The 15,972-nt window shown below is 32.2% G+C and overlaps 1 protein-coding gene across 3 annotated transcripts in view; it reads right to left on the bottom strand.

The window, feature by feature from the left end:
* Positions 1–15,972, bottom strand: part of LOC117118613 (G-protein-signaling modulator 2-like) — a 92,030-nt gene that overhangs the window by 34,387 nt on the left and 41,671 nt on the right. For all 3 annotated transcript variants that reach the window (XM_033263250.1, XM_033263248.1, XM_033263251.1), the window contains exon 11: positions 8,949–9,013. In XM_033263250.1, coding sequence (XP_033119141.1) covers positions 8,949–9,013 — 65 coding nt within the window. The remainder of the gene's footprint in view (positions 1–8,948; positions 9,014–15,972) is intronic.

The raw sequence follows: 15,972 nt of genomic DNA, 5'->3' as shown, positions 1-15,972 counted from the left end.
AAAAATTCATCTGTGTTTATTTTTTGTGTGGAACACAAAAAAAAAAATTAAAAAAAAATAAAAAAATAAGATTTCAGTTTTACATTTTTCCATGTTTACAAATGTCTAAATTCTGTCAAACTAGCAATTTCGTATTATACTTATTATATAAAGATCAGATTTTTCTTTTGCCAGGAATGGGCCTTTAAGAAGTACTGTATATATTTTTTTTCTTATGTTATCATTTTTCATGTGGTGGATGAGCTAATTGAAAATCCTGTTTTTAGTAAACCTTAATTTGAACATTTTATACTTCGCACTGTAACCATCTTTAGATGGTGTCACGCATCTGGGGACATCCTACTTATCATGTCATGTGACCTCCATTTAACCAGGTGACATGAATTTTTCTGGCAAATCAATCCCGACCTATGTCAGAATAATTAAACAAAATTTGGAAAAGAATATTCTCCCAAAAAAATAATGAGCAAAATAAAGCGATACATTAAACAAAAAGTGTTGGGTACGGTAAATATTTTATAGGAAGCTCTTTTAATATGATAAATATTTTATTGGAAATGTCACACAAATCGAACTTATCTAGTCAACATACATCTAAGAAACATACAATATGAGTTTCTTTTACTCTAGGCAATGAAAAATAAAACAACAGACAAATGGACTTAAAATGATTACAATATTATTAAAGGAAAATGCTGAAAATATAACATATAGCACACATTTGTACAAAAAAAATGGTAAATTACAGCTTATTAAAATATATTTGAATATGTCACATGGTAGTCAAGATAAGGTATGTATATTTCTTCATGATATAAATTTTAAGCATTTAACCATCCTATTTTACATTCACCAATAAAATTTTATTTTTCTGGATGTTTCTGGCAAAACTATTTGCTAAATAAGAAAACAAAATTTAATTTTTATTTTCATTCTGCCCTTTTAAGATGATCTTTAAAAAAATAAGTACACGAATCAAGGAATATAAGAGTCTAGACTGACACATTTGACAATTTTTGTTGTTATACTTTATTCCTAAAAACTCCTTCCTCTCATAAAACTCTCCCAACCTCTAGCTGTAGAAAATTAATCTCCTAGCTGCATTCTCTAGTAATAGTGTATTATTGTTACCTCTAAAAATCTTATACAAACTTGCCATTTTCTCGAGAATTCCACATATACTGTGAGTAATGTTCCACACTACCATAGTGACATTAGTCATGCATATGGCAACTGACAGCGCTTGGTGGTAAAACAACAACATATTCATATTAGTTTGATCGAGATAATATGAAATAACGATTCCATTTTTAAGGTGGTGCATGTTTAGTAAATGTTACAATACATGCATGTATTTTATATTTGGTAATTTTACATCCATGCGTGAAGTTGTGATTTTTTGGTATGTGAGCTTGAGAGAGAGACCTTGAATGTGCGAATCAAACATCAAATACATGGGACTAGGTAGGTCTGTTACGCTGTTATAAAACTACTCCATTAAATATTATTGTTAACATTATGCAGTGTCGAATTGAAAATATGAATGCACAGAAGATATTATAAATATATTCATTAAATTATTATATACGACACCTATTTAGATTGTGCTATTTGATTGGCTGTTTATAGGTCACATGTAAATTAATGGTTTCATTTAATGCAAAAAGTATACTGCACATTTTTTATTAGGTTTTTTTGTTCTGATACATTGTGTAATTTTAGATCCATTCTCTTTTCGCGATGTTTTAAAACCATGTGAGGATATGGTGACAGGTAATTCTGGGTAGCAAAATGGTTAGCATACAATCAGTTCATGTTAATATTGACATACAAAGATTTAGTTGATATTTTAGTAATTGTATAAAAAAAATAATCGCATGGCTAATGTCAAATTTTTCATTAGGCTTCTGCTACAATTGCAATTTGTCATGCATTATAGTTCCACTTGATGAAATATGCCACTGTGAGATTTTAAACTTTAGTGCAGACAATCTAGGTAGCAAGATGGTTGACGTGAACACCATTAGTTCACGCCGTTAACAGACAAGGATTCAGCTGATATTTCAAACATTGTACAAAACAACACTCGTTTTTCATTGATGGTTTCAATGTACAAAAAAAAATACTTGCACGGCTTATGTCAAATCCTTCATTAACCTATTGTTGCATTCATGATTTCGCCATGCATTTACAGTAGTTCCATTCGGTGAAATACGCCACTGTGAGGTTTCAAACTTGTGCAATCGCAGATGATGCTCCTCACAAACTGGTTGATTTAAATATCATCAGTTCACTTTGTTAATTTAGGATACTTGATATTTTGGACATGATATATTTTTAAAAAAATAAATGTTTTGTTCATATATAATTTTATTCAGCATGGCCGTCGGAACTGGGGGGTTTGCCAAAAATATGTCTGGAGATTTTTGTATGACTGGAAAGAAATGCAAAAAAAGAAAGAGGGAAGAAGGAGAAGGAGGATGGGAAAGAGAATGTTTATCCAGTCCCAGACCGAGTTACATTTTCTCGCAAATCACATTGGCGGATCTGGGGTCATGGCTGCTGACCCCTCTCTTGGGCAACAAAACAAAAAAGAAAAAAAAAAAAGAATTCTAGACCTACCTTTTCAGGACCCGTGAGCTGATATTTTATGTTAGAATTAGAATTTTGAAGAACATAAAAGTCATTAAAACACACTTCAAATGTCGGGAAAGCTCATTTCCCGCCATCTATGAATCAAAATCTTCCCGGAAGAGAACCCCGGATCACCCTTTCTTTTTGGGATTTATCGATTCATGGAAATAAGAATACGCATCCAACTACTCATTTATTTATGTATGTATAAACATATAAAATAAAAAACAAGAAAAATTTACCTGATCGTTTTCAAGAGGGGAAAACCTTGAATTTTGAAGAACTTAAAAAGTCATAGACATTTCAGTACGGGAAAGCTCATTTCCCGCCATCTAAGAAACAAAAGTTTCCCTGGGAGGACCACCGGACACCCCTTCTATTTGATGTTTTAGGAAACATTTTGACCCCCAACCCTTGGGTGGGGGAACCTTGAATTTTGAAGAACAAAGTCATTAGACACCTAGCTCAAAAGTCGAGAAAGGTCATTTCCCGCCATCTAAAAATCAAGAAAGGGGATCCCGGGGAGGACCCCCAGATCCCCTTTCCTTTTTGGGAAAAATGTTGAAACCCCCCTCCCAGGTTTGATTCCAGATCTGCATGATTCATATTCCCATTGGGCCCCACCAACTTTAAAAAACGTTCTGCCGGCCCTGTTCAGTGAAATATGGAATGCTCCATTTTATTCATTGAAACAAACAGTTTCCAAATCATGAAAATATTCTTTCTCTGCACTCATAAACATTCATTATATTTATCATATCATTAAATGTTTGTGTCATATGAGCTCTGTGAGTCATGGACAAGCGAGCCTTTACTGGAGCTGGTAAATGAGCGGCAAAGATCTTATAATAACAAGATAGCGTTCTCCACGATTTCTGCATGCAAATTCTATAAGCACGCAGCGTAGGCGCTATCTTGTTATTATAAGATCCCAGACGAGTGGTAATGCTGGTTCCCCTGCTTTGGGTTAGTTTGCAAGATATTTACCGGTTTAGTTTTCAGAATTTTTCAATTTCCTCAATATTTTTTCAAGCGCTTTGAGCATTTCTTTAAATGGATATGAACACTATACAAGTTTAATTTATTATTATTATTATTATTAATTCTTAAATGTAAATACAGAAGAGGTTGAAGGTTACACCCACTTTGTTAGAGGTTCATAAGTTCAAAACTCTCAATTAACATGTATTGATTAATTTCAAGGAAGCATTTAATTGAACTGGAGTAATTTATCTATAACAAGAAATTTAATATCATCAATGCTATTAACATACTTACATACTAGAATTTAAATTCTAATACTGAAGAAATCGTTATGCGTTTAGTTTCAGACAGTTTGGTCATAAAAATAAAATGAACATAAACAAAAATTGACACATAATAAGCAATATTTCACAGAATGTGTTGCAGTTCTGCTAAACTGTCAGTGCAAAATGTCCATGCCCAATATGATGGCAATTTCTTAGAATATCACATTATATATATATAAAAAATGGAATAATCATATTATTTAATCTAATAATTATCACATAATACTGATCAAAATATTACTGAATACTCAATAAAAAATATTTATGCTGACCACCAATTTATTACTTATCAAGTAAAACAAAAATAATTCTATAAATCCTTTACAAAATATTAATTGGCAATTAATTAAATATAAAAATTGACCATAATTAATAAGATATCTGATTTGACCTTAGTTGAATTAAACTGTTGTACACTTATTTTAAGAGTAAGTTCATAAAACAATGACTGGCAATTTATAAAATGAAAAAAATAATATGAAATGGCTCTAAATTGACTATTAAACCCAGTTTCTGGAGGGAGAAAAATTGATGTTGTACAAGTGATGCATCTAAGACTCTTAGGAAAAACTTGGGATAATAAGTTATAGATTTTTGAATAAAAACCTCAGTTCTTAAATATTCAAAAACATTATTAACTGTTGTACAACATTAAAAAAATATAACTGTAGACGTCTGGAGACTGGCTTTCAAAAAATAATATATTATTGTTTAGAAATGATACTAAAATTGGATAGTTAATAATATAATAAATGTAATATTACCTGGCAATTAATCAACTATTAAAATTGCCAATAATTTATATAATATTTACATAAAACTTACTGCCAAGCTGGAATAAAGAAACTCATTACTGCATTTTTTTTCTTCTTTTGCACACAATATAAACAATTCTAAATGATGTGTGTATATATATATATAATGTGGAGACTGCATATACAAGTATATAATTTCAAGTCTTAATTACTGCCAGGTTCATGGAATTCAACAATCGATTACTTCAACTCTCGTTTTGATAACCAATTAGCCAAGTATTTGGCTAGTTGCTTTTCAGTTGAATTGCTATACTGTATGTATTATTACTAATTTCAGTAGGAACATTTTAGTAATCAGTGATTAGAGTAGCAATAGTAATATGGTATTTCAATAACGTTAAATCTGATGAAAGTAGTTTAATACTTTCTATTCAAAAAATATATTTTATTTTATTTTCTAAGTATCACTCGGATAATAATGAAAGCCACAACTGAAATATTTAAACTCTAGTTGTAGTGTAGGTGTTCATTGTATTTACAAGTACCATAATAAAACAACTACGCCTGACTCGTTTTGCTGTCGTGTTGGGTCTGTGAGAGTTGGGGGACAGTCGTGTCATAAAATATTAAACATATGCAATATTTTCACATATTCTTTAAAGACCGTCCTTTACAACAAACTACGTACAATGCTGTCTGAGTTGGCAATGTCAGGGATGTCATTATGCAGGGTGGAGGTGGGCGGGGCCGCCCAGCCTTGATGTCTTGCGCCCATCCTAAAGCCATTTTTAAGGTCTTCTGCCCAGCCTCATACAAGCCCTCCCGCCCACCCTAAAAATCACACACAAATACAAGTTTTTTTCCCAATTAATAGTTATTAATAACGCGACAATGGATTCTCGCACCAGTCAGAATGTTGTTTGCCAGACGCTTGCTTCGCTGTACCTTAAAAACACAGTCACATGATTCGTCGCTTAGCATGAGAGCAACGTAGTTTGTTTGAAAACATGAGTTGTCTGTCTGCAAATTGGTACGGGCAGTCTAGGGTGTAGCCGAAAAAGCCACAACTTGTCAGATTGTATTGTACTGTGAACCAGGGTTGCCATTTGGCCTTTTTGACGGCCAGATTCCTCAAATCTGGCCGTATAAAAATTTGCCTGGCCGTAGCATTTGGAAAGTCACGGCCAAACTATATCTGGCCGAATTTGGCCGAATCTTTGAAAAGTTTACATTTTTTTCAATATAGGTCTAATATAACGTAGACTTGTTTTGAATATTTTGTTTTTGTTAGCTTAAATTCTATACGGTATTTGATTCTAATCTTGTACCTTTGTTTGTACTTGCACTAAACACTTAATATGTTCCCCGATTCAGCCGATTTGACGTAAGAGAGTTTATTTAAAGATAACAGTTTATTATTGCCCACTTGAATTGTATAGCCCTAGGTGCCGCAGTGTTCTTTATGTAGAGTGCTATAAATGCTCGATGTGATAATTCGGGTCCGATAGCACATCCAATTTCAAGCAAGTTTTGCAGAGACTTCTTCGAAGTTACTCTGGAGTTAGGTTGCATATGAGAATGAAGAAGATAATTCTGATACTATAGCAACATTGATTTATTACTTTAAGTACTGCGGCAATAACACTCAGAGGCGAATTTCAAAAGTTTAGATAAGAATTATTTATTAAAGTTTTCATGGGTTTGTTTTAACGCCAGTTTGTGTTACCTAACTATGTAACTTAATTCATTCTAATTAAAGCGAGCCACGAATTTGGCAATAACAGGCCCTTAAAATTTTTGCTATAGATCGACTACAATGTACATAATATTTAATACATTTAAATCAAATTTAGATCAATTTTAAGTAGCAGAGGTGGATTTAAGGGGAAGGGGTGGTAAAAAAAAATAAATAAATAAAAAATAAAAATGATCGCCCAACCAAGTACATCAGGTTATTTTCGGGCGTCTAGAAAAGACAAATTTCCTCTAAGATGGACCTACTTTCGGCCTCCCCTTTTTTCGGCCCCGGCCCTCCCCTTTCGGACATCTCTGGATTTGCCCCTGAATTGGCCTGCATGCCAACAACTAAAGAACATGCTATTTATTTTCAACATTGTTCTGTGTATATCATTTGAATTTCTTCAATTTCAAACGAAGGAGCGCTGATTTTCGTATAATTTTTGTAGAATTTCAAATGAATGTACCTACTGTTGTCTTCTAATCGGATTAAAATCTGGCCGAATTTTGGCCGATATCGAAAAAAAGTTTGGCCGAATTTGGCCGTGAGATGGCGTGTGTTTGGCCGTGAAGCCTGTCGACTATCTGGCAACCCTGCTGTGAACCATTTTAAATGCGGTATATGGACGGTTTTTACGTATTCCAGGGTAAAGTTCATGATCGCCAAATACGGCCGGTAAATATTGGCATCTATCACAAGCACGCACTGCCCTGGCCAAAAACTGTGAAAAACCCATGGGGTACCCCTCATACAGTAGGTGAAATTCCACACGATTTTTCCAGTGGGGGTACTGTAAGCTGGAAATTATCTCTCATGCAACATACTTTTGACATAGCCAGGCTAGTTAAAAAAAATTGATGTCAAAGGTTAAGACTGTTTTCCAGGAATGTCGTTTTAAAACAGCATGCTCAGTCTTACAACGTTGAGCAAACAGGCATGTTATTGTTTTGATTTACTTGTTGCAATGATTTCAGGATCTTTAATCATTTTACCGTGTGTAATACATTGCGGTAAGTTTATAATATCACTAAGTCTCTCTAGCCTGAATAGCGCTAACCGTACGTAGCGCTGGTGGTTAATTAACAGTTTAAAGTGTTAGCCGGATTAATTTTCTCCAACTAAATAAAGCCTTGCGTGGAGGCATCAACTACTACTGTTTCCCTATTGAATGTCCCAGAGGGCTGCAGAATGTGGGGACAGCTTGGTAGAATTGACGTGTAAAAGCAGAGCGTAGTTGTAAGGGCGATGTTTGCTTCCCACGATATAGTCACTGTAACCCTGGCTCTTACTATTCTTATTCATTTCGCTTTCAGTGAAGCAAAACTCGTGAGCAAGTTGATGTTAACTTGCAATTCACGACTGAAAATGGGGAAGTCCCTAGCTTACTATCGGGAGATTGTTACCGTCGCCCACCACTAGTCGTAGATATTTTGAACTAGTGAAAATCAACAAGATATGTTAAATAATAAAGGATAGGAGATACATGTGAAATTGTTTCCATAATTTTGTTAGTCTAATTTATGGAGTAATTTTATTAGCAAATAAAATACACTGAGTTCATAATCTCGGAATTAGATTTATTTATCACTAGTCCATGACTACTGTATTGCAATTACATGAGACAGAAGTAAACGGTTAAACCAAACTAAAGAAAAGTAGACATTATTATGATGATTACATGATGATGACCAATGTTACAAAGGCTAGTGGTCCTTGTCTTTAAAAATAAATTATTGTTTTTTTTTTCTTGATTAAAATTATATTACTTGCATGAATGACCCTTTTATCCTGGAATAAAGAATAGTAGTTATGTCGCATAGGCTAGTATTTGTCCTTGACTTTAAAAAAATTAGGTACGTACATATTTTTATAAGCAATCAAAACTAAGTAAATTGTTAAGTTACATTACCCAAGTCGAACATTTTGGCTCTCTATACAGCAAGAATCCCAGTGCTTCGGGGGATTTTCCCCCTCTGAAACCCATCCCCCTATTCGGTTCTTCGGTCCTCGCTCGGTTGGTGCTTTGCACCAAAGTACACATACGTTCATGCCAAACCCACCCTAAAAATTCTAACACCCATCCTCAGTTTTCAATAGCTACATCCCTGCCATGTATAATATTATGCAACAATTTTTATACAAAACAGAATAATTTTTTTTTGCTAAGGATCACTTTAGAAAGTATTTCTATATTCTACAGCGACCCTTAGAAAAAAATTTAGTTTTTGCAGTGCTTACTCTTTTAGAAAGGAGAATGAAATTGATAAATCTCTAAAGTTTACAGGCCAACGGACCCCCAAAGTCAAAAGCAAGGTAACAACCCTCAACCTACTCCCATCGGACAATAAATCCTTCATTGGTGATTTGCACTCTCGGCAAAAACATACTGGATCAGCCGCTGACGTAAGTGAGAAAGTGAGACCAATGTAAAAAGAATGGCTCCCCTATTTAATATGAAGACAATAATAATAAATAAATAATAACACGATAAATTAAAAAGACGTTGCCTACCTTTTCTGGTGTCATTCGTACTAGTTCAAGATTCTCCATGCTGCGTCTTCTTGGTTTACCGTCATCTGCAATGAGAAATACACCAATATGCATGTAATATTAATAATCTCTAATATCAAGTAAGAAAAATAATAAATTATTAATAACAGCTAACAAATAACATTAAATATCATAGCAACATGTGAAAGTTAGTTTTTTTACTAACTAAAAAAAATCAAAATCAAAACAATAACCTAATAACCATTAATAAAATATGAAAATTAAAAACAGACTTTCATATGAATAGGAATGATACCTAATCTGCGTTACTGCACTGAATGCTCAGTATAATTTACAAGTGATTCTAGTAAGAATTGAACCAATGACCTCCACAATTACTAGCCAGGTTTTAAACCTAAGTAGCAAAGGGAACTGCAGCAATATTTCAAGTCAGGGAACTCAACAAGAATGTTGTTGTATACCCAAGGTTCAGGAGTGGTGATGGATGGATTGACCCTGGGATATCTTGCACTTGCTTTTGCCTGTTTTCTTCACTAAGTTGATAATAATTATACTGTATATTTAAGATCTATTATTTAAAAAAGGAAAAAAGAAACCAAAACAAATTTTTAAAAAATAATAAAAGAATTATGCAGTGTGCAAGTGGAAATGGCACCACAAGCAGCTCTCTGAGATGGATAAGTGTGCCTAATAAGATGACATTATTATTATTATTATTATTTATTATTAATTATCATTATTATTATTATTATTATGAACTCATCTTTTGATGACATGCTATTGTATTTTGCTTTTAAATTAAATAAAAAAATATACAAAGAAAAACACATTGTTAATGATTATGAAGATGATGATTAAAATTATTACAATAACATAGTTCAAATAAGCTGCTACATTATAGGAAGACTTGCATTTCTATATCTTACAAACCAACAGGTCTAGTCAGCAATAACATTATGTATAAGATGAACTTCCAAAAATAATTATGCATTTAAAACCAAACGTGTAGAAAATGTACAATTATTTAAAGAGGCACAAATTAGTGCCAGTTCACACTTAAATAATTCATAATTTTATGCTAAGTTTAAATGGGCTAATGATTCTTAGATTTGTAGCCGTGCAGTTTATAGCCTTGCATGCATCTACGCTGACAGTTCCAATCCCTATTCAATTCAATTTTATAGCTACTTAAGACATCATGAGATATAATCCGTACGGATAAGCACAAGCCAGCACATTAAAAAAACTTGCATACCTACATTCAAAGATACACCGCACTGCAAAATCAACGTATATAAGATTTAAGCAGGCTGCGAAAGGCTTTATACACAATATTCCCACTTACTGACATGAAAAATACTTGACTGACGAACATGGATATCCAAGAACATGACAACGAATATCAAGCTTTTCACTCAAATTGTGTAATTCTACTCGTGAAAACCAAGCAGACATTTTAAACTCTGGGCTGTCGAATTCCATATCACTTCAACATATATTCATTAGTGCTTACTATTTAATGTAAATGTGAAGCAGAAAAGTGGCTAAGGTACACCCAATGAGGGTCATTATACTAGGGTTCAAACCTAAACTTGTCAATAATATTCAATGAACATCTTCTTCATTGTTCACACAGTTACACCTGTTTGGCATAATCAGTGACAAAATGGTCTAGCACCCAAGAAGAATGATGCCAATAGGGTTCAAATCCAGCCTGGTCAATTAATATTATTGTTCCATATTTATTAGTTCTTTAACTGTATAACATAGCAATCAGCAGCCAAATGGTTGAGCACCCAAGGTGGTTAATGACATATGGTTTAAATCCAGTCTTATCAATTATATTACTTTGACATTTATTAGTTCAAAGCTGTTTAAAATAATCAATGTGAAAACGGCTATAGCACCTAAGGAGGGTGATAACATTGGTTCAAAAGCCAGCTTGACAATGATAGCTTTTGATATATTTATTACCTAACACTTAATGTCTGACTTACTCAGCAGTCAAACCATTTGGTACCCCAGGAAGGATAATACAAATCTAATCTTATAAAAGTTCAAATCCAATCTTATCAATAATGTTTTAAAGTATTTAATAGAACTAATTAGTGGCTCAAAACATGCACAAACATCATTGAAGGTTAAAAAAGGGGCCTGTGGTTAAAAAGAGGGGGAACAGAGCAGATGGAGACAGAGAAAGAGATGGTTTAACATCATCAAACAATGGATGGGATTAAATAGTTATGGGAGGGCAAAAAGGCAAATAGAGGACAAAGAAGGATACAGACAATTTGGTCACCGTATAGGACACCATAGAGATCTAATAGATCTATTTGATTTAATTCAGTGGTCAATTGCTGTAGCAAGGAGGGTGATAAAATCATTGATAAAGATACTATTCCATCCATGAAATGTAATGAATGGTGCAAATATAATCTTATTAATTATATTCAATAATTGATGGTATTTCAACATAATACTACTACTACTACTACTAATAATAATAATAATAATAATACCAAAAAACTATACTGTCACAAAATACTGTCTCAGTATTTTACAAGAGGAGACAAGTGATAGAAATTGACTGTTTCAGGTAAATGAATACATTTCCATTACAAGCAAAACTTGGAGACAATCTCATGAATAATTCATAAGCACAGAGAGGTTGTACTCCATTACCCGCATTTTGAAGGCTCTCAGCACACATATATCGCAAAGAAAACAACAATTTCATCCTGATATTGCAATTAGACTTTAATAATTAAATAACATATTAATTGAATATTGCAATGAGTTTTTTTTAGGTACGTTGAGCAAAAAACACACTTAAACAGAAACAGTCTGAACATTCATGTTATTTTAATGGTTATGTATAAAACAAATGAAAATTCATAATTTTTGCTTGTTAAAGTGTAAACATCCTGATATAGCCTTCTTTGATTCGCTATAATTCAAACTTTTTAGATTCTTATATAGTCGCTGACCATTCCTGAGAATAAATTTCAGCTTGTGGGAGCTACTAATTTACTGAATCCAGTAATGACACTAAAAAATACTAGACATTCTTGTCTAATTAAATTTTTCTTTGAACCAAAAATAATCTTTTTTCCCTGTGTCTCGAACTGCAATGAGTAGACATGCCATTACAGAATCAAGATATGTTATATGGTTGTCTATCTAAATGACCTTGATTGACAGCAATTCTGCTATTTAACAGCATCTTGCAGTCTCTCTTGCATTTAAAAAAAAATCAAGTAAATTAAGTGAAGAGCTGAAGCATTCTAAAATATAAATGGTCAATTTCATAATCATTTTATTTATTTATTTGAGCTTTTTTTAAATAAAGGTTGTGATGCCGCCTGTTATTTAATGCCAGGAGTTTATCAGAGGGCATGTTTTGCTCCAAAAAAGAGGTTTGGCTTTAGTTTGGCTTAAAAATTTAGATTTAAACCACATAATTGTTTGTTAATTAAGATTTTTACGAAGATATTCAAAAAATTCATTTCAAAACAATTTTTATTTTAAATGTAAATTGATATTAAAAAAAAAAAATAAATAAATATTAACTCATTAAATATTATCTTGCCATTTGCTGACTAACAGAATATACCTCAGCTAACCAGTCAGTAATACAGTAATATGGTATTTTGGAGTGCTTCAGCCTAGAAGGCTGGAGGTCACTGGTTCATATCCCATATGACGGCTCTAAAGTCTTTCTACTCAGTTATGTTCAAAACATTATAAATAATTCAGTACTTTAACAGCATACTGAGAAAGATATAAACATATTTTGCAGAATGTTTAATTATTTAGATAATTAAAGTAATCACATTTTCAAATAAGAAAAATATTTAATTAAAAAAATTATTTCCAGAAAATCATAAAAATTATTCTTAAAATATTATAGCTTGTTATTAGCTCAGCAAAAATTAATTTTTTTAATTGTAGGAGACCATCTCATATGAAACTAAATTGAATTAATAAAAGTGATCGTAATCAGGCCAAATGTATAAATCATGCCTCGGTCAGGTAGGTACTCAGATTGGTATCGTAAATCAGTGCTCTTGCAGCAGTCTTCCTGTAATAATATCCTCAAATATTTCAAATAATTATTAAGTATTTATTTAACTGTGCACAGCAGGAGATGAAGATGTAATCCAATTCCCATGCTTTCATCTTTCTCTATTAGTATCAATTTCAGGTAAATTTATGATAATAACTACAGTTTCAGGGGTTAAAAGGAGTGGGAGTAAATATTAGTTACTGAATACCATAAAAAATACTTGTCAAATATCTAATATTTCAATAATAAAGTTTCCGGAACTTTATACAGACAGAGAAAATGCCACCATATTTTTAAACCTATAATTATCCTTTTTTCTATAAAGACAACAATTTTCATAGTATAATTAAAACTAGAATTAATCAATTAAACTAAAAAGACATTATTTTTAGGAGGAGAGGATTAGGGGGATGTACAGGTAATGAAATACATAACATATAGCATTATATCATTATATACCACAGTATTGTATTTAACACAAATATTATAATATAGCATTAACACAAATACCATTATAAGATAAATACCCATAATTATGAAGTATTTGTTGGGAAGTCATTTATTAATACGATGACATCAGTACAAACAAATGTAGACAATAAGAACCTCCTTACATACAGTAGTTGGAAAAGCATAGATGTTTCAATAGTAGACTCTGTATGATTGACATAAAAGCTTTGTATTGAATTAGTTATTTTGATTACTCAGTCTATGACATCACTTTATCTACGTCCTTGATATCCTGGAATTACAGTCTATCTATTAGTTCATTAGATAATTTATCAGATATTTGTGAGAAAAGTCACAACATTTTACAATGAAATAAAAAATTAAAATCTATATCATGTAATATCTAAATGTAATATAATACTGCATTTTATACTTTTTCTGATTTATACAATTATTTATTATTTTGACTGTTATAAACTAAGAAAAAAAGAATAGATAAAAAGATAAATGAAATAATAAATGAAAAAATGAGGTTTATATTAGTAAACATCCATCTTTTTTTTTTATAATTCATATGAAATACCTATTCCAATGCATTTCAATACTACTTTATATTAAGTAGGGAGAAATCTGTTAAATTCATATCTATGTTTCATAACAGCAAGCAAGCCACCTGTTTAATGTATTTGTACTAGCAGGTATGATACGCTATATACAGTGCTCAGAGAATTCAGTAAGAGTTATATCCATTTTAGAATATGCATTCTTAAATTACATATGTTTTGCAGACAACATATTGAGCTGTCTATCTCAGCTATGCAACTCATGAATATGGTACTGTATTTTAATGTTTTCAATGTATCTCGCATTTTACGGAAAATTTATAGAAATGATGAAGTGATACGCGATAACCACATCTGCAGTGTAATTTGTGTAAAAGATGTCAAATTATATGATCCATTAATCGGTTTGATACATTTATTATTCTTTCCTTATACTGTAGGCACATTCAGTTATTGTGCACCGGTTTTTCAAAAATGCTACATAACATTAAGATAGGAAAAATTGAATACATGAAAAACAATAATAAAAAGCAATATCTTTAAGAAAAGTGAATATAAAGTAAAATGTAAAAAAATTAATATGTAAAAAAATTAATAGAAGTTAGCAATGTTTGTCTTTTTTTTTCAAGTTAGTTCTACAGTATTTGGTAGATCATTTCAACTCTTTGATAAATGTTATAGGAATAGTCATTTACTTTGACAAATGTGGTACAATTTGATTATTCAGTTAAACTTGCCTAAGTCCACTTTGCCTTACTCGAATAATTTTTAAGTCGATCTAATTTTACATGACAAATTGTTGTGTTTTCCATTAATTAATGATCTGCGAGTCAAATTTTATCTAAGTCGAACAGTTTTTCAATGCCATTTTGGATTCGATTTAGGCAAGTTCAACTGTATTTGATTTCCTCTATGACAAACAGATAAAAACTTTGGTCTGCATAATATGGCTGTGACTAATTTATAGTGTTTCTTGTTAAAATGATAAAAAAAAAAAATTAGGTTGTACAGGGGCACTTTTGAGAAATAGCCACATTTATAAGATATCTATTCCATTACAACAAAACAACAACATATTATTTGTGGCGAGTTGAGTGGCCAAGCGGTAAGGCAGGGCGCCACTAACTACAGCCTTAACATCAGCGCTGGTTCCAGCCGCTCCTCCCCATGGTTCGGTTGGTAGAACCAAGTCTTCTTGTATAAGGACTTAAAATGGGGGCCCTAGTGTATACATCTGGCTTGTGTGCACTTTAAAGAACCCATTGCATTTTTCGGAAGAGTAGGTTGGTTACCCCATTGTTATGGTTCATTTCAGCCCCCGTCGTGAACAAGTGAAGCGCCTCTTTACGGCTGCTAGGTAGTCACAGACCACACCCACACACAATTCAGTACAATGACGCTGCAAGTTATGGGTTATTCTCCTACCTGCCTACCTTTATATTATTCAACACTTATTTAACAAGGGCTTGGCTCAGTTTAAGAATTTTTATTATATAAAAAATTTCATTTCATTTATTTCGTCCAACAAATACAAAATGAACAGAAATAACAATACCAAAAATCAGAGACAGGATAAACAAAAAGCAAACTAAATTGCTGTATTGGAGCCACTAGAAAAAACATGTGGATATTCTCAGAATATTTATTGCCACTGCTAAAATCATACTATTATTTTTTATTCTACTTCAACTTTTATATTGTAGACTTGTATATTGTGTTTTTATTCATGTTTAATGGATCCCAACGAATACAAGTCTCATGTTATTTTCGGTTATCCTGTACTTGGTTGTTTTTTTGAGTACAAAGAATCAATGCATGAATAAGCAGTTACCAAATGTGTTGTATGTCCTACCTCTTTGGTTTCCTTTATGGCTTTATAGTCCCTCCTTTCCACTCAAGTTTTGCAATGTATTGAAATAAATAAATATACTTTCTATGCTATCCT

Source organism: Anneissia japonica, unplaced genomic scaffold (assembly GCF_011630105.1).
Source record: "Anneissia japonica isolate Jap-2015-1 unplaced genomic scaffold, ASM1163010v1 scaffold376_len1572418_cov194, whole genome shotgun sequence".
Taxonomy (NCBI): domain Eukaryota; kingdom Metazoa; phylum Echinodermata; class Crinoidea; order Comatulida; family Comatulidae; genus Anneissia; species Anneissia japonica.
This window is presented reverse-complemented; position numbering and strand designations above follow the sequence as displayed.